Source organism: Amphiura filiformis, chromosome 1, assembly GCF_039555335.1.
Source record: "Amphiura filiformis chromosome 1, Afil_fr2py, whole genome shotgun sequence".
NCBI classification, from domain to species: Eukaryota; Metazoa; Echinodermata; class Ophiuroidea; order Amphilepidida; family Amphiuridae; genus Amphiura; species Amphiura filiformis.
In genome coordinates, this window is record NC_092628.1 from 31670795 (window position 1) to 31691344 (window position 20550).

Sequence of the window (20550 nt, forward strand, 5' to 3'; positions counted from 1 at the left end):
GTCTTTCCGCGATCCGGGGTGAGCATACCAGTCATTTGTGTTAAGTTCCCCCGGGGCTAAAGATTGGCTACATGCATTGTCCGAAACAGAATGATACGATTAAAGTAGAAAAGGTTCTTTTTCAGATCCAATTATTCTGGTACTTACTCAGAAATATTTCAATTCCTATCAGGAATCTTGATCACTCTGTTGTGGTGTTTCTAGATGTTTGATGAAACGGCAACACTGTTTGGTCTTGATGACGTTTCTAAACTTCCTGGTTGCCGTTTGTTGATGAGTTGATCGTAGATCTTGTCTAGTTTGTAAGCCCCTCGTCTTTGTTCATGGTGTTATGCCCCTACTTCTTATCCAGATTGCCTCCTTCAGCCAGCGTGTTGTTTTGTCTGCTTCTTGGTCAATGATCTGTGCCTCCTCCCACCCAATTACGTGATTTTTGCTGCTACATGTTCTGCTATTGCTGATTTATGAATTTCTGATGTTGAGACTTTTCTTTGAGCCCTAGTAAAGCTTTTTGCACTCACTTTCTCAGTTTCTGTTTTATGTTCTGAAAGTCTTGTACCGAACAAGCGACCAGTTTCACCAATATATGTTTTGGGACAGTTTTGGCATGGTATTTCGTAAATAGCCTCAGCTGTCTGCAATGGGTCGCGTTTGTCCTTAGGGTGCACAAGTAGGTTTCGTAGTGTGCGGTGGGGTTTGAAACAAGTGGAAAACCCGTGTTTCTTGAAAACCCTGGAAACACGTTCTGACAGTCCCTCAACATAGGGAATGACCACAAAACCTTTGTTCTTTTCTTTCCTGTCATTGGAAGGCTTTCTCTTTGGTTTTGGATTCTCTTTTTCTTCTTTCACCTTGTTGATGGTCCATGCTGGGTATACGCACGTTGCGAGTGCTTGTTTGACGCTGACGCTGGCTGAAGGAGGCAATCTGGATAAGAAGTAGGGGGCATAACACCATGAACAAAGACGAGGGGGCTTACAAACTAGACAAGATCTACGATCAACTCATCAACAAACGGCAACCAGGAAGTTTGGAAACGTCATCAAGACCACACAGTGTTGCCGTTTCATCAAACATCTAGAAACACCACAACAGAGTGATCAAGATTCCTGATAGGAATTGAAATATTTCTGAGTAAGTACCAGAATAATTGAATCTGAAAAAGAACCTTTTCTACTTTAATTGAACTATGAACGATCCTGATGAATCTGTTTCAAGAGAATGATACGAGCATGACCTTATTATTACTTTTAGTGGTTTGGCGGTAGGAGCCCCAGGACAGGAGGGAAATAATCCCTCTCAATAGGGAAAATCTGGTCGAAAAGGATGAAATTTCCCCCTCTAACTAAAGAGTGTTTGGTATACTAAAATTATGCAATCAATGTTTTCACCTTTCAGTTTGTCCTAACTACTGCGAGGCAATCAACGATCCAGTGTGCGCTTCAGATGGTAAATCGTACTCGAACATATGCGAGATGGGCGTAGCGGATTGTAGGGCTAAATCTAAAAGCCTCCATGCTTCAGTTGAGTTTGTATCATTTGGAGAATGTCCTGAAACTGAGCCAGGTAAATCAATCGATTGATATATGGATCAATCAATCAATTACCCAATCAATCGATCAATCACTCAGTCGATTAGTCCGTTTTTGTTCAATTCATCAAGAAAATGTATATATAATAACCAGATTTATATTACATTACCAACCATCAAACTAAACTGAGCTCAAAAAGAAACTTATAATTTTTTACAACTTGTGAATCACAAGGTCATATCTTAAAATACCTTCAATCAAAATGAACCAAAATTACACACATGATTACTTTAATACTCTACTCAAAACACATGTCAGTACCCAGGCAGTTCTCCAACTGACACAACAGTAAAATGCACTGTCATGGGACAGCTTCCTGGACTTCCTCCACTTTCACAGCCCAACAATTGGCACCCAGCACAAAAAATCTGTGAGAATGCACACAAGATCCTTGCACAGATGATAAAACGGTGCTGCTTTCTGCTTTTCATACACTTTTTTCATGAAACAGGGCTGGGTTGTGAATGTGGTCCAGGAAGCTGATCCATGTCAGTGCATTTTGCTGTTGTGTCAGTTGGATAACTGTTTGGTTACTGACATGTGTTAAGAGTAGGATATTGAAGTAAACCTGTGTGTAATTTTGGTAGAATTTGATAGACAGGATTTCAAGATATGACCTTGTGAAAAATTACAAATCATGACTCACTCACAGTCACGCATATAATTATTGTACAAGATACTGGCACAACTTGCCCACTGCCCCTTCGTGGGCGGATATTTGTAAACTGCTTTTGCTAAGTGTTCAAGTATTGTACTGAGTACATTTAAGTGATATCGACGCACGGTTGGTTGAAGTGATCCTTTATTAATGTTTCTAACAAAATATTACATAATTTTATATTCTAGATCTTAACAATACCAACAGCTAGCACACTAATATACATGTATATTTTTCGCTATTTTAAAGTTAAATTTTATTTTATTTATCAAGTTGTTGCGGTAATTTTTTGTTCTATAAACTGTAAATTTGTGTGCAAACTGAGGGCGCTATTTACATAGATTTTCAAAGACATGCATAATATGAGTAATTCCTTTTCATTTCATGATAAAAATTAGTTTGAAAATTTCCTTGCTATAATTACTTATTTTTTTGAAGTTATAATGCCATTATACAAGTGTCTACCCCTTGTAAAGATGCAAACATGCAAACAAGATTTAAGAAAAATAGCGCCATCATCAGTGTTTAACTTTTCTTTAAAATGAATTCAGTTCTACATGCCATCAATTGTTATTGATCATCACATGTTTTAATCCCCTCCAAATGCATGAAACAATAAGAATAATCCAATGAAAGTCGAACAGATTTCCTTCTATGGAGACTGAATACAATCTTGGGTTACTTTCATTTAAATGTACTATGCAACATTAATATTGGGACCATTGCATTTGCACGAGGTGTCATAATGCGCAGAAATAAATTCTGCTTTGAATGCTTATCCCAAATTTGGCACACAATAAACCGTTTTGGAATAATGATCATTCATTAAGGCTGGATAGTTACTTTTTTGATATGTTTACTTTAACTGTAACGTCTGAATATAACATACATGTTCATTACAACAATCATGTTACCATAAATTATTATTATCATGATTGTTTTCATCTTCAGATCCATGTAGTCCCACCGCTCCCGAGTGTACTTTGCTGATGGAACCCGTATGTGCGAGGAAAGGGAAAAATCAAATGGTCACATTTTATAACAAATGTTTCTTTGACAAGGAAGTTTGCTTTGACGCTACACTCAAATTTGTGAGGAATGGAGTATGCTCTGCCAAAGCAAATGTACCCGGTAAGCAATAACATTAGTTATGCATGTAAGCTGCGGCTTACATTATGAAGTTTACGGTATAAGATTAGCATGACTTTCCCAAGTCAAAGCGCATTTCTTTTTCGGTACAATTGACTCAAGCTAATATAATACAGATTCGCTAAATGCGCTGCGCTAAACGCGAATAAAATATTTTCATACGCGCTGCCAAATTGGGACAAAACATTCTTAAAAAACAAACCTAACCTCCTTCTGTTGAGGTCTTGAAAATTTACAGGTCTGCCCTGGCTGAAACGCAAGCGTGAATGATGATCACTTTCATCCTTATGAAACGCCTGAATAACCAATCAATCAACATGATCAATACAATCGCTGAACAACCTCTTTGTCCAACAGCTGATAGCTTCGATTTTTAGGTCTTTATACATTATCATGGACACGTTCTGTTTCCTTTTATATTCAGCACGACTCGTATTACCGCATCATCAGGCAAGAAGAGGCTAGAGAAGGGCCAGCGGCAGCAACGTCAACGGCAACGGCAACGTGATCAAACAACAACAATAATACAACGACAAGATGACACCCGCAACATTAATGATAATAACAACGATGACGAAAACAATAGTACCAACGACAGCGTACTCTTTGTACTATTTTGTAAAAACGTTTTGCTCCACTTTATGTAGGCCTACTGATGAAACACGTGCCTTACTTATTTATCCGTGTTTCCAATATATTTTGTACAACAACAAAAAAAACTTCTTGTTGAACGATTTTGGAATGATCAGGTGTATATAATTTAGAATGATTGACTATCTATGTAATATATTCTTTTAATCCATTGTCGACAAGATCATATTTACATACAATGTCCGTATGTAAATAAGTAACAGTAGCATCATCGGCAAACAAGGTGAATTTAAAATAAATTATAATGGACCTAGAATGGAGCCTTGGGGTACTCCACATATCATATCTTCTGCTGAGATGTACAAGAATTGTATACACATACGGTTTTCTGTTATTTAAATCATCTTCCAACCATTTTAAAACGTTTCTGTAGTAAAATGCTGGTGATCGATAATGTCAAAGGCTTTTGACAAGTCTGTGAAAATCCTAAGTTCCAAAATTACCATAAATTCCAAGATTACCATATAGGTAAAATGTTTATATCTATAAAAGCCAAATTGCTTATCATTAAGAATCTATTGATGTAATTTATGTATCGGTTGAATCCGTGCGGTTCGAATATTTTTTTAAACATGACAGAACATAAACGGGACGATATCAATAGAAAAAACCCCGGGAAAAAACTGTTCTCCTTGTTACAAATGGTAATTAAATTACCTCTGCGATCTTTAATTAACACATTTGGGACTATGCCAGCAGTAATAGCTTGTGTCTGTATAAATTCATGTGTATTATAAAATGATCAACTATATGTATAAGGTATTTAAGACATTATTCGTGATTGTATGTAGTGTTTGTACTATTATCGGTTGCCAGTTTCCGGTTTCTGATATGCATAGGCTACTGCGCAGAAAAAGTATCCGACACTTTTAAGAAACAATAGCAATTTCTTTAAGACACTAACACTAAGTGGGCGATAGATGTAGAATGTTGTTCTGCGTGCTTTGATACCTAATTCGGCATGATGCGACTTTATTCCATTAAACTATAAGCATTTTAATGACAAAAGGTGGAGTTTTAGAAGTGACACATTTGAATATTTCCTCATCCAAGGCAATTTCTGCTGCCTTTTGCTACGGGCTCAATGCAGCCTGACAGATGAACGTTCATTCCACTGTGTTCAATATCTGCGTGCTTTGAGGGAAAGACAATGTTAAGGTTTGTCACTTTTGAAAAGCTCAAATTTTTATTAAAATTGCTCTAAATTGGGGAAATAAGATCGTATCGTGCCGAATGAGGTATCGACATGCGCAGAACAAAATTCCCCATCTATCGATCACGTTACTTGTAATTTAGTTATGGTGCCTTTAAAAATGGCTTTTATTTTAATTGAACGGATACTTTTGCGCAACATATTACAAGTTGTACCGTTCCATTATTGTTATACCAGAATTTCCATTAAATAAGCGTACTACTGATATCAGCATATCTTGTGATTATTTTCACAAAGTTTCAGACAAATGAAAGGACACATAACAATTTGACCTCTGGGTGACCTTTGACCTTAGAGGACCTCTGATTGTATTCAAATTCATTTCCATCAAGTTTTCACAAAAGCTGTGCATATAACCCTTGGATGACCTTTGATCGTATTGTTCTAGACACCCTTCTCATAATAAGTATTTTGACTAACCTATTAATTCCATGAGAATTTGTGCATAATTATTTACCTCATTTGACTCAAAGATGACTTTCGACCTCAACATCCATAACCCTAACACACACAAATCCAACAAGGAAACCCACTGCGCATGCATGCATCCCACGTGATGCCATGACGCAATCACCCTAAGTCATACGCACGGAGGAATCGCTGGCTGGGCCAGCGAAACGCCGTGGCTACCGGTCGGTGATCCTGTGGTTGGTACGCGAGGGGTCTAAGATTCGAATCCCAGGAGTACCGAGTGACTTCTTTGCTCATCTTCTCTCCTTTTTCGTTTCTTCTTTCTTTCCGATAGCAAACAAACCCTTGGGGTTAAGATCATCGTTAGTAGGAGAGTCAATTTAAGTAAAATAATGAGTGCACCTAGAAGAAATTAAAACACCAATGTTTTTACTTGCTAGTGACTCTGAATACCCTCCTGAACAACATGTCCAAAAGGACAAAAAAGACATGGAGAAAGATTGGTAATGAGAGGAATACAATTAGCTGGGTTTGGTTTGTTTTTTTATCCATGTTCGCCCAATTTTGAAATTTGAGCCCTGCATTTGCGGCGGCTATTTTGAATATATGCCAATTACAATTTGTGACGTGTCATGTCAAAAGGAGACACTTTTGGGCAGGTTATCAATTTTGAGGTTTTTACATACCTTAAATATATAGATATTTTGCTCCATAGGCCTAAAGCCGTTTTCCCCCAATGAAATCGGTCATTCCTAAGGGAAGATACTGAGTTCGTAAGTTATGGTATTATAAAATTGGAAATTGAGATATCGGACTTTAAAAATATTATTGACAATGTTGAGAGTAGGAATTACCTTGAAAAATGTCTCAAAAATTACAAGATGCCAGTTATATTCCGGTCTGAAACTATCAGACAATATTTTTAACATTAATGGCATCATAAATTCGCAACAAACCCCAATTGTGAAAAAATCACCCTTGGGCAGATTTTTGGCTATTTCTCCATTTACGATCCTGCCCAAAAGTGTCTCCTTTAGACATGACACGTCACATTTTTCTATTACATGTCCTTTTTGGATTTTGTCATCAAAAGGCGCCCAATTGGGCTGTCAAGTCACAGGTTTGGAAACACTGCCGACTGTAGAATCAGTTTTGAATCATTAGGCTTATAATACGATGTACCTTATCGTTATTGGCCCTTTATAACATATGTTTACATAACGTGTGAACATTTTATTGAAACATATTCCACATAGGAATTTCCTCTATTTAATTTAAAACACTTGCGTTTATGCACTAATATGACAAAAAATATCGAAGTGCATTGCTGCAGCAGTGTACCAAACATTCCATTTTTGAAGAAAGACAAGTCAAGTTTAAATGTACTTATCTTTTCAACATTAAGACAGATACATTCTAGGAATAACAAGACGAGTCTTTCAAAAAGACACAGTTCACGGATCAGGTGTATAGTAATTTGTTATAACTTTCCATTTTGCATATCTAACCTACTCTGCACTGGTCTTACAATAAAGTGTGATTTGAGGCATAATGATACCTACATCCTGACTCTGGCTTATATAACTCTCCAGCAAGAAACTCATTTAAATACAAACTATCAAATCAATGTCACTATCATAGGCCTATAATAATTGCAGATATATACCATGCAGATAATAACCTTGGCCCAATAAAACAATAGCATTGACCTTACCCACCAATCAGTAAAGTCTATTATAATCATATGATGGCTCAATCCAATAGTAAAAAAAGCAAAAAATAGTCCTGTCTGCCATTGTCTCAATACAAGATAAGATGTGCTAAAAAGTCCTTGTCATGTGTTGGGCATGCTTAAATAAAGGTATACAAACCTAGGTATGAGACACAGCTACAATAGCTATTCAAGACACAGTGTATATGTAAGGAATAAACTGTGCATATAAGATATGGGTTCAAGTGGGGGAAATGTTCACTCCGTGAACAAAAAGTAGCTTTAAGATTGGAAACCAACGAATACAACAGCATACATGTAAGTTGCATGCCTTTGCACCAAAACAGACCTATAGATACATAATTACAAGTATCATGAGTATAGGCCTCAGCGGGTGTTCATAAAAACTTTGGTGGGGCTTGGAAAAGTTTTGATCCTTAAAAAGGGTAGATTTTTTATCACCCCCTTTATTGGTCTAAAATTTTGTTTGATCCCCCTTCATAACCTAAAAAAGAAACCAACCAGCATGGTCATAAGTCTTGAACTCGCCACCCAAGGTGGAGGCGTTGCGCTTTTTCGTATCTCGCTCTAACAAATTTCAATACTGTAACTTTACAACCATATAAGGCACACCTATGGTTTTGGTGTTACTATACTTTGGTTCACCTCAAGTTTGGTAGTGACGTCAATGCTTCTTCGCGGTTGCGCTGCAAGCGTGTCAACAAAACGCTCATGTACGCGTGCGTGCACACTTAGGGCGTTTAACTTTACGCGCGCGATTTGATACTGCGGCACGGGAAATACGCACAAACGTCACTACCAAACTTGAGATGAACCAAATTATATAAAGCTTTAAAAACGCTCTTATCAGTGTTGTGCAAAAAGCAAACAATTCATTATCTAAAGTTGCAGATCACTCCGTGATGAAAAACCCCTTCCTATTGAAATAAAACACATTGAGTATGCAATCAGCAATAAGGCTACCCCATCCACTTGAAGGCCTGAACTTATTTTGGTCTTTGTGGTCATAAAGATTTGCTATTATCAATATCATAGCTACACCTTTATCTTGACAGTTCCTCATTTGCTCACCCTGTTCCTTTTTTAAAGAAATTTTATCAAGAGTTGGGATTTCTTTGGCTATAGATGGGTCAATTGTTACGGTTATCTTCTAGGGTTGCTCTTAATGGACGGGAATTCAAATAAGTTATATAGTATTTCTCCGGTTACGCCGCCGATTATCACAGTACCGGTGCAGCCGGTCCCTGTGAGAGTAGTCGAGCTTTCGTCAGACGTGTCTCTGACTTCATCTGCTGATAGGCTTTTTCGACGGGATTTCATAATAAGTTATAGTATTTTTATGAGTACGCCGTTGGTTATCACAGTACCGGTGCAGCCGGTCCCTGTGAGAGTGGTCGAGCACTCGTCAGATGTGTTCTGACTGACTTCATCAAGACTGACGTAGGTAGGCTTTTTCAACGGCGTACTCATAGAGTACGCCACTGTTATCACAGTTCCGGTGCAGCCGGTCCCTGTGAGATTAGTCAAGCTCATGTCTCTGACTTCATCAGGACTGAAGTAGGTAGGCTTTTTTTCGACGGGAATTCATAATAAGTTCACAAAGTTATAATATTTCTATGATTACGCCGTCGCGACGTACGCCGTCGGTTAACACAGTACCGGTGCAGCCGGTCCCTGTGAGAATAGTCGAGCTTTCGTCAGATGTGTCTCTGACTTCATCTGCTGATGTAGATAGGCTTTTTCGACGGGAATTGATAATAAGTTATAGTATTTTTATGAGTACGCCGTCGGTTATGAGTATGCCGTCGGTTATCACAGTACCGGTGCACCGCGATGCAGCCAGTCCCTGTGAGAGTAGTCAAGCTTTCATCATGTTATGACTTCATCAGGACTGAAGTAGGTAGGCTTTTTTCGACGGGAATTCATTAAGTATAGTATTTCTACGAGTACGCCGTCGGTTATCACAGTACCGGTGCAGCTGGTCCCTGTGAGAGTAGTCGAGCTTTCATCAGGTGTGTCTCTGACTTCATCAGGACTGAAGTAGGTAGGCTTTTTCGACGGGTACTCATAACAAGTTAGAGTATTTCTACGAGGACGCCGTCGGTTATCACAGTACCGGTGCAGCCGGTCACTGTGAGAGTAGTCAAGCTTTCATCAGGTGTGTCTCTGACTTCATCAAGACTGAAGTAGGTAGGCTTTTTCGACGGGTACTCATAACAAGTTAGAGTATTTCTACGAGGACGCCGTCGGTTATCACAGTACCGGTGCAGCCGGTCACTGTGAGAGTAGTCAAGCTTTCATCAGGTGTGTCTCTGACTTCATCAAGACTGAAGTAGGTAGGCTTTTTCGACGGGTACTCATAACAAGTTAGAGTATTTCTACGAGGACGCCGTCGGTTATCACAGTACCGGTGCAGCCGGTCACTGCGAGAGTAGTAAAGCTTTCATCAGATGTGCCTCTGACTTCATCAGGACCGAAGTAGGTAGGCTTTTTCGACGGGTACTCATAACAAGTTAGAGTATTTCTGCGAGGACGCCGTCGGTTATCACAGTACCGGTGCAGCCGGTCCCTGCGAGAGTAGTAAAGCTTTCGTCAGATGTGTCTCTGACTTCATCAAGACCATGAAGACTGAAGCAGATGGTTTTTTCGACGAGAATTCATATTAAGTTTCAGTATTTCTACGAGTAAGCCGCCGATGTGTCTCTGACTATACATCAGGACTGAAGTAGGTAGGCTTTTGACGGGTATTCATAGTAATTCAGATTATTTCTACGAGTACGCCGTCGGTTATCACAGTACCGGTCCTGTGAGATTGGTCGAGCTTTCGTCAGATGTGTCTCTGACTTCATCAAGACCATGAAGACTGAAGCAGGTAGGTTTTTTGACGGGAATTCATACTAAGTTATAGTATTGCTACGATTACGCCGTCGCGATGGTTGTCACAATACAGACTGTTTGGTGCTTGCTCACTGGTTTTTTTTAACCAAGTGGGTATAGCCGTTATTGCTGAGTGCCTTCTCAATGTGTTTGATTTCAGTGGGAAGGTTTACTTTACCACATGAGTGTCAATCACTATGGACCTCACTTAGACCCTGCAAGTGAAGGTGAATTTGGCTAATTGATACGCCATTGAGCAAATTTTGCCATTTTACCCTATTTTGTACCAAAAAGACAGCGCTTTTCGGGTTAAAAGGAACAAAATAGGGCAATTATTGTTCTATTTTGCGTTGTCTAGATTCTATTATGATTTTTGGAGGGGGGGGGTCACCATGGAATCACACCAGCAAAAAGTTAGCCACATTTTATTATATATATAATAATGATATACATTTAAAACTGAAATTGTGAGCAAATTTGATTGATTTGAGAGTACACAGTGGAATACTTAGGCCCTTCAAATTGTGTTGACCCCCTATTAAGGACTGAATATGTTTTGATACCCTCTTTTAAGGACCCATTTTTTGTTCGATCCTCATATATTTTCCAACCAGAGTATTTATGAACTCTCTCTAAATTAATGTGGGCCTAGGCCTATACCTTATCGCTTACACCTTTATGAACACATCTATTATTTTATACGTTTGTCGTTTCGGGTTTTTTATAAAAAAAATTTTCATAATTAATTAAAATCTGATTTTAAAAAATGTATAAAATATGAAAGACAACAACTCACCAACAGGTAGGTTTTCTCATCTTGGGCTGATTGTATTGCGCGTGCTTCAACGACGAGCATCAATGTAAAACTCATATCAGGCGGATCTGACTATTTTTCTTGCATCGTCATCAGCCGCACACACTAAATCCTGCTTGAGACACGTGAAGTCAAGTTTCTCGTAAATATGTAAAATAATACGCCTTACCTTTTCTTCCCGTGATGCTTTGATGGATGTAATAGGGGACCATGGCCGATAGGTGTCCTACTCAAAATGTTTCTTCAATTAAGATTCCCTGTATACCTCTGTATTGCAAATAGTACGCCCAGCTGAAATAGAAAAATAAATGCCCAATACAATAATGATCAGCAATGATTTATTTAAATGAGACGCTTAAATAAAGGTAAGCGGTAAATAACTGTACATCGACGGTAAAGTGTGCTTTTGTGTGCTGGCGAAGACTCAATCACACCCGTGGGCTGTATGAGAACAAAAGTTACCTCTCGCTCAAGTGGGCGCTTTCACACGACTTTCTTTTCATCACTTATTGACAGTACCTGCCTGGTAAAGCGTTAATACGCTGTCAGGTCAGTTACCGATTTAATGGCGGAACATTTTTGTCCTGAGCAACCTGAGGTACCGCTCGATGAATAGCTTGTCGGCAAATCAAATTGGCACAAAAGAACAATGCATTACGTAATCTATTGTGTCTCCATCGATATAATAGCTCCATGGGTCCAATGGCAAATTACAGCAGTGTGTGCTTTTATGGACCATATTAGCAATTTTGTATGGTAACTTGCAATTTTTGTTTGTTTTAATCTCTTACTACCATCTCTGTATACAAATTAAAATATCTGAAATTTGGTTCATGACCTTGCAATATTATGAATTTTGCACAAAAATGAGCAAAAAATGATCAATTTTAGGCAATATTTAGGACATTTAAAATATGTGTTTATAAATGCCGAGCTCATTCCTCCTACATTTTCATTATGTACTTGTTTTTCATGTTTACTAAAGATAGACCTTCCACAATAAACTTACTTCTTACATTCAAATACTATGTTCTCATCATACTGACTTCATCAAAAATGGGTTTCACGTGTAAATGTTGGTGTCCCTCATTTTCATTAACCATGTGGAATTTCAATTGAATGTATTTTCCATGAAATTGGTATTTCATTGTTATTTGTTTGTTAACTGTTTGGGCTTTGCATGATTTTTAAGGGAAATAAAATAAATTACATGAGTGTGTAGAATTAAGAAATGCATCGGTTTGAACATTATGAAGTGCTTTGGTGTCCCCCAAAAATATTAAATAAATAAATAAATAAATTTCGGTATTTATATAGCGCCTTACCACAGATCACGGAGTGTTCAAAGCGCTGTAATTTCGCTGCCATGGTGAATCATCACAGTCAGATCGCATCAACTAGGCACTGTGCAGCCGGAATAGCGCAAACCTATCCGCACTTAGATCGTAACATCCACCATTTATCTGTGCAGCTCCCCAAATTCCATTGGGTGAAGGAAGTTTTTGATAACAAACAACTAATCACCGATTTTTTGAAAGCAGTAGGAAACCGGAGATCCCGGAGAAAACCTGCGAGAGCGAGTATGGAATCGGGATAAACCAAATGCACATGAGTCCTTGGGCCGCGCCGTGGCTTGAACCCGGGACCTCAGTGGTGCAAAGCGAGGGAACTACCGCGGCTGCGCTAACTCGCCCTCCCATTAACATTGTGAAACTTGTAATGATTTTTTTTAAATATTGAACAATGTAAATATTTCCAAATTAAAGCTCACTGTATTGCTGGAGCAGCGTTTGTAACAGTTTTTTTTATTTATTTGGTCAAGTTCTTTCAGAATTTGAGAAAATGCACAAAATGAGCTTGGTGTCCCCTTTACGTTGTTCACACGGTCAATATAATTGTCTCAGAATAAAATTCATTTGAAACAACTGGTTCATGATTTATTTGAGTATCTAGATAATAAAGTGGCATGGTCACATTAAAAATGTTTTGGTTAATAATTATTAAATATAGCAATTCGAATTTTTTTGGTGTCCCTTTTACACGTGGAACCTAAAATCATAGAAACTCACAATATTTTACGTAGGCCTATGTGTGTAGTTATTTCTCCTGTTAAAAGTTTCAAAATGTTAAAGTTTGAAGATAAGCATCTAAATTAAGCACAAATAAAAATAGTTTAAACAGTAAAGACAATTTAGGCACAAAAAAAACCCAAAATGCATGTCACACACTGAAACCCTAAAAAATGTGCCATATAAAGGGCCACTGTGTGGGAAGCGCGAAAACTTTTGCAATTTTACCCTATTTTGGGCATCAAACATTGTGTTTTTCGGGCTAAAAGGGAAGATGCACAGGGCAATTCTTGGGCCCCCAAATTGTTGAGGCTCAGGGCCCGGGCCCATATGGCACATGGTAAACCCGGCCCTGATGCGACGTGTATAATTGTAGTACGATTCAGCATGCACTTATAAAATATCTGCGTCGTAAAGAGTATAAACAAAAATAACTACCCCATTGGATTTGTTTCCATATTTCACAAAGTGTTTCTTCGATTGAAAATATTTTTGACACGCATCATCTACAGATTCCAACATGAATGGAGAGACTGCTGATTTTAAAAGTCGCAAAAATGGGTAACCTTTTACACGAGGATGGTTAAGGGGTACTACACCCCTCGATAAATTTGTGTCTATTTTTGCATTTTTCTCAAAAAGTAATAACACAGTGGTAACAAAAGTTATGTATATTATAGGGGCAAGAAATCCAATTACTACACTGGAATTTCAGTGACCCAAGACAAGTGGTTTGTTATTTATGACCAGAAATGAGGTACCACTAGGATGTACCTCGTTTCCTATCATATATACTGAACCGCTTGTCTTGAGTCACTGAAATTTCAGTGTAGTAATTGGATTCCTTGCCCCAATAATATACATAACTTTTGTTACCAGTATGTAATTATTTTTTGAGAAAAATGCAAAAATAGTCACAAATTTATCACATGGGTGTAGTACCCCCTTAAGTAAAATCACTGTGTGCATCCACTTTCTGTCTGACCAGAATAGGGTAATTGCAATCAATCGGGAACTTGCAAATAATAATCAAGGGTATCGGACAATCATTACTAAAACTGAGTTCAAAAAGAAACTTATAATTTTTCACAACTTGTGAATCACAAGGTCATATCTTAAAATCATGTGAATCAAAATGAACCCAAATTACACACATGATTACTTCAATATTCTACTCAAAACACATGCCAGTAACCAAGCAGTTGTCCAACTGACACAGCAGCAAAAAGCACTGACACGGAACAGCTTCCTGGACCAATTTCACAGCCCAATATTTGGCACCCAGCACAAAAAAACTGCGAAAACACATACAAGATCCTGGATCTTTAACTTATTCTCACAGATTTCTTGTTTTGGGTGCCAATTATTGGGCTGTGAATGTTGTCCTGGCAGCTGTTCCATGTCAGTGCATTTTGCTGTTGTGTCAGCTGAATAACTGCTTGGTTACTGACATGACCTCGTAAAAAAGTTTCTTTTTGAGCTCAGTTTACGAGGGTTGCGAGCCAGAAAGCCTCAACTCACAATCACCTGCTCCAAAAGACATTGGTTTTTGAAGATCAAGGCAAGGAGCCAACTTTATGCTCATTTTGTGAGGGTTGGTCATAGGCCTACACTTAGATTATACTAGTTCACCCGTTGCTGTGAGAGTAACTGATGGCAATGCTATTTGACCCCTGATGACTTTTTGACACGTTCTCCTCATCTCGAGGATTCTTTCTACCACTTTTAAGCCCAGTTGGGCATACTGACCCCATATGACCTTTGCCCTCGAGTGACCTCGGTTTGATTCTGTTCATGCTCCCGTGATATGGAGAATTACTTTCACCAAGTTTTACCCGAAATCAGGCGAAGTTTAAAATGCAGCCCCTGGATGACATTTGACCTCGGATGACCTCGATTATATTTTTACGTGTTCCCCTCATATCAAGGATTCCACCCACCAAGTTTGAGCCCGATCGGACAAAATTTGAACCCTCCGTAATGACCTTTGACCTCGGTTGACCTCGCATTTTATTTCGCGCATATATTCCCCTGGTATCAAGGATTCCACCTACCAAGTTTGAGCCCGACCGGACAAAGTTTGAAATTTGAACCCTCCGTGATGACCTTTGACCTCGGTTGACCTCTGATTTTATTTCGCGCATATACTCCCCTGGTATCAAGGATTCCACCCACCAAGTTTGAGCCCGATTGGACAAAGTTTGAAATTTGAACCCTCCGTAATGACCTTTGACCTCGGTTGATCTCGCATTTTATTTCGCGCATATATTCCCCTGGTATCAAGGATTCCACCCACCAAGTTTGAGCCCAATCGGACAAAGTTTGAAATTTGAACCCTCCGTAATGACCTTTGACCTCGGCTGACCTCGCATTTTATTTCGCGCATATATTCCCCTGGTATCAAGGGTTCCACCCACCAAGTTTGAGCCCGACCGGACAAAGTTTGAAATTTGAACCCTCCGTGATGACCTTTGACCTCGGTTGACCTCTGATTTTATTTCGCGCATATACTCCCCTGGTATCATGGATTCCACCCACCAAGTTTGAGCCCGATCGGACAAAGTTTGAAATTTGAACCCTCCGTAATGACCTTTGACCTCGGTTGATCTCGCATTTTATTTCGCGCATATATTCCCCTGGTATCAAGGATCCCACCCACCAAGTTTGAGCCCGATCGGACAAAGTTTGAAATTTGAACCCTCCGTAATGACCTTTGACCTCGGTTGACCTCGGATTTTATTTCGCGCATACATTCCCCTCGTATCAAGGATTCCACCCACCAAGTTTGGGCCCGATCGGACAAAGTTTGAAATTTTGACCTTTGACCTTGACCTCCGGTGACCTTCAAAACCACCCGGTCAACATGCTTTTCCCGATACATATCCATATCCGAAATATCGGACCGATGCGTCGAAGCGCGGCGAAACGCATAGCCGGACAACCAGACAGACAGACAGACAGACTTCGCTGGTTATTTTAGTATAGTAGATAAATCGAACACCCGGTATAGACCTATCCGCAAAACGTGCATAATCGAGTATACTTGATATTATAACTTTTAAATTAGTGAACTCTTTCATTTAATGTGTGCTCATCATTCAAGCAAATTACAGTTATACCATTGGCTTTTTTCAACATTGGGGAGGGGGGCTGAAAATTGAAAAAATGTGGGGTGCCCGAGGGGGTTCCCCCCTAGGAGTCAGAAAATTGTGCAAAATATAGTTCACAAACACCCATTTTCCCTCTATTTTATCACAATTTTTTAACTTCACCTAGGATTAGTGGGGGGGGGGGGGTGGTGGGGTGGTGCTGAAAGGTATTCCAGTCCCCGCACCAAAATTATTGAGCCACAACCCCAGCCCCCGGTTCCTAAGCCTATGTAGGCCTATACGGTGTCTTTGATACTATGCGTCGGGCTCGGCTGATGATGCATGCCAAAAATCTTTTCAATTGAAGAAATTTTTGAAATAGGGGACCTATAGAAACAAATCCAAATGGGTAGTTATTTTTTATTTTACTCTTTATTTTAGCGGACTAGGCAGTATTTAGCCTACAGGAGTTTTTACCAGTGGAATAGTTTCAAAGTGAACATTTCAACAAAAGTGGCCACTTTCCTTACGTCTCACCTTCTTATGCTTGCGGCGCAATTGGACAAAATATTTTTTCCATCACTGTAGCTTTTTTTTAAATCTTATTTATGTGTTTAAAAAAGGGCATTTCGTGATCCACAATGCACAGCATGCAGCATCACCCCCCACTTTTCTCAACAAAAAAAAAGGTTGAGATTTTTATATGATACTGGAAACCTATATGTTTGTGTACAAAAAAATTTCTTGCAGATTAATTCGTTTAGCAAAGACATCGTGAAATTTGAATTTCGTTCTGGTATAACACATTGTCTATGGAGTAGTGTAATACACATAATCATGCATAACTCGCAAACGCAAAATCGGAATCACCTGAAATTTTGGGATTAAGGTAATACACTATTTTAAAGTGTTGCGATTTGGTAGTTCACAACATCTTGCGAATGGTAATGAGCTTTGGCAAAAATTGCATTGCTCATTTCCTTGCGAGCGTGTAGAAGAATTCAAATATCACAGAAATTATTTTGTAGGTCCTGTGGTTCTTGAGTTATGTTGTAAAGAGGGCTGAAACAACAACACTTTTGTAAAATGTACATAACTCATTAACAACAATAAATTAAGCAAGTTTTCAAATTATATAATTTGTAGAATGAACTTTTGCAAAACATCAAGGTGTTATTTGTCAATAATTTATTGATCTAGAGAATGAAAATCGATTTTTTTGGTTGCTTCGACCAACAACTCCTCGTCTACCCTTAAGCTTTTTTTTTATATCTACTGATAGATGTCATAAAAAGAGGAAGCTAGGATCACAAAATACTCCTTTAAGTGTATATAAATTGTCATTAATTGATATATTTTTGTAAACTTATTTTGAGGTTTGCTGAGTAGGGGCACTGAGCGACAGTGCTTTCCTGTGCTTTTAATGTGCTCCCTTGCAGCTCAGGGCCTATTAGTAGGCCTATTACTCTTTTCTGCTTTTGATGTTTGTTGCCTAATGACTTACATTAGGCTATATAAAAATGAAATATTATTAATACTAAATAATACCCAATGTCTAAAGCAAATTTAAATGATATTACTAAAATATTTATGAAAGGACTAGGACCCTCGGTCTCGGGCATGGGCCTAGAGACCCGGGCCTAGACCTCTATCAATTTAAAACCATAAAATAGTCGAAATAGCCTACTTACTTTTTCTGTCACGTCTTCTATATTGTCCAGCCTACTACGACTCCCCTTGGTTGAGTCTTGATAGACCAATGTTCCACAAAAATTAGAGTTTTAGACCAAAAATTAGCAAACACGAAAGCCGGCACGAAAGACACTTTCTACCAGACAGCCGATTCGTAAAGTAAAACATTGTGAAATGATTGCAGCGCGGCGTCGCGACGCCGCGCCGTGCCGTCTGCTTGCAATGTTGGTGTTAACAGAAAGTTTAAAAAAACCCACAAAAATAAAAGTAAAAGATCACTTTTCAAGTTGCTGTGATACTTCTTTACCAGTTGCTATAGATGGGCAATAATGACTTCAATACTCATCCAAAATCCATTTAATCCCTGTTTAGGCACTTTTTTGTGTGTGCGCAATAATACGAACATAAAGTTTCATTTTGTGAAGCGACCGGGCGCCGACAAAGAATGGAATGTCAAGAATTTGGTAGTGTAGGTACATGCACCTGTCGATTAATTCATTCAATTAGAAGAGCAATGTTTATTTACCGGGTGTAGGGTCAGGGTTAAAGTTTTTATGGATTTTAAAGGTTTAGAATTAACAGCTATTAACGTTTTGAAAAACACTACGGAAGACAGTTTTTATTTGGGGTTTCAAACTTAAATGCGAGTCGGAGGATGAGCAGTGTTTGCACTCAAAGATTGAGACAAATAAATCTGACACACAGGAGGAATGGTACGAGTTATATTTATAAAGGAGATTTCAGCGCTTTTTAGTCGATCGTTTCCGCCCCATGAGCTTTATATTTTTTTTCTCCGAAAGGGGAAAACACGTTTTGATATTATTGTGGCAAGACTTTGATCTATTTAATGCGTTTGTTGGCTTCCTTGGCCTATTTCCTGTTAGATTAATGTATTATAATATAACAATATTTATTGATCTATAATCAATGAATGAATGAATCAATCAATTATTTGAAGTCGTCTCATTTTGAAATAAAAAATGAAAGCATTGGATCTTTAGGTGCAAAGCAAAGTTACACTAAATATAAAATATCAAAAAGTAATGTTGACTTTCCCGTTTACAGTGCTCAGCTCCGCGCACTTGAAAATCAAACACAAAATCAAGGCTGGTGTTTTCCCAAGTTCTATGCATATATAGACGCTGTGTTAATCAAATTAACTTCTTGCTTCCCCCTCATTTGCCTCATTTTCTCTCCTCTCTCACATAAAATAAATGAGTAAATCAGTCAAACAGTGAGTGACTAACTAACTAACTAACTAACTAACTAACTAACTAACTAACTAACTAACTAACTAACTAACTAACTAACAAACAAAAAATGTGATCAATTAATTTTACTTGCAGGGCCTATAATTATGATAAACTGCCCCATCTTGTGGTGGAAAGCGTTTTAATAAGGTGCATTAAATATCCAATAATAATGTTAGCTTTCCCGCTTACGGTGCTCCACGCACTGGCAAATAAAAATGTCATGAAATCAAGTCTAAAAATTCCAAAAAAAGGAGTGGAAAAGAGAAAAAAAAAGGACAAATTCCGAGTACTTTAGATATATTAGTCATATCCATAGCCTGTGGTTATATCATTGACATAGGCCTAGAGTATAGAAATGGACCCAGAATTGATCCTTGCGGAACACCACATATAATATCTTTTGATTCTGATTTATAAGAATTATAATAAACATAGGCCTATTGTTTTCTGTTGCTTTAGATAGTTTCTGAACCATTCAATAGCACCAGGCCTATGATCTTGACCTATTTTAACATTGACCTTATTTGAATTGATTTATCAAAACGAACATTTTGACACCTCTTTTGGCAAAATCGGAGCACTTTGTGTTTTTGACACCATAGAGCCAAAAACGCGACCTTTAACCTTTTCGGTTATAGCTCAAGAACGGTACGTCCTAGATAGGTCAAACTATACATTTTCTGAATCCTTGTAACTAGAGGAATACATTGGAATGGGTTTTAACACAATATGAGCATCTTTGAAATTTGACCCTGTGTAAAGTTCGATAAACCTTTCCCGCCAAAAGCTACTCCGGTTCAATTGCTATCAGGCATTCTTGTGTAGCCCATGATGATGTCAATTACTTATGGTAAAAGTGCAGCTTTGCCCCCCCCCCCCCCCCAAGTGGTACTGTCCAAACCACCGGGCTCACTATATCAGGGCTCACTCAAAACGCAGGTTGAAAATATTTCCCCAAAATTGTTAACAATTTATCCAAAGTCTCAAAAATAAAGCAGCCTGCTTTGAAGCAGGCCAAGTCATGTTTTTGGGTCAAAAAAAGCTAGTCAAAATCTGATGAGGGTTTATGTTTATGGACTCATTTCCTTTCGAATAATGCATTGGCCAGGGTTTTGATTCAAGTTGTATTGACTAAAAGTTTGAACTTTAATCCCCGACTGAACACATGTTGTTTCTACAACGACTGAAGAACTCTCAAAGGCCACTTGAACACCGGGACGGGTTGGGACAAGTCAGGGGTTACTCTATTCGAAACTGCTGCGAGGTAGGCCTATGGCTCTCTGTACACGGGTCCGACGACATAACGTCCCCTCCGAAGGACGGAGTGCTTTCACTTACCCAATCCTAAAT

At 38.6% G+C, this 20550-nt stretch overlaps 1 protein-coding gene across 1 annotated transcript in view; it reads left to right on the forward strand.

Annotated features, from left to right (window-relative positions):
• Positions 1–5468, forward strand: part of LOC140158217 (uncharacterized) — a 37935-nt gene extending 32467 nt beyond the window's left edge. Inside the window, exons 7-9 of the mRNA XM_072181340.1 lie at positions 1399–1566; positions 3202–3381; positions 3824–5468. Coding sequence (XP_072037441.1) covers positions 1399–1566; positions 3202–3381; positions 3824–3864 — 389 coding nt within the window. The 3' untranslated portion in view covers positions 3865–5468. The remainder of the gene's footprint in view (positions 1–1398; positions 1567–3201; positions 3382–3823) is intronic.
• Positions 5469–20550: the final 15082 nt, after the last annotated feature.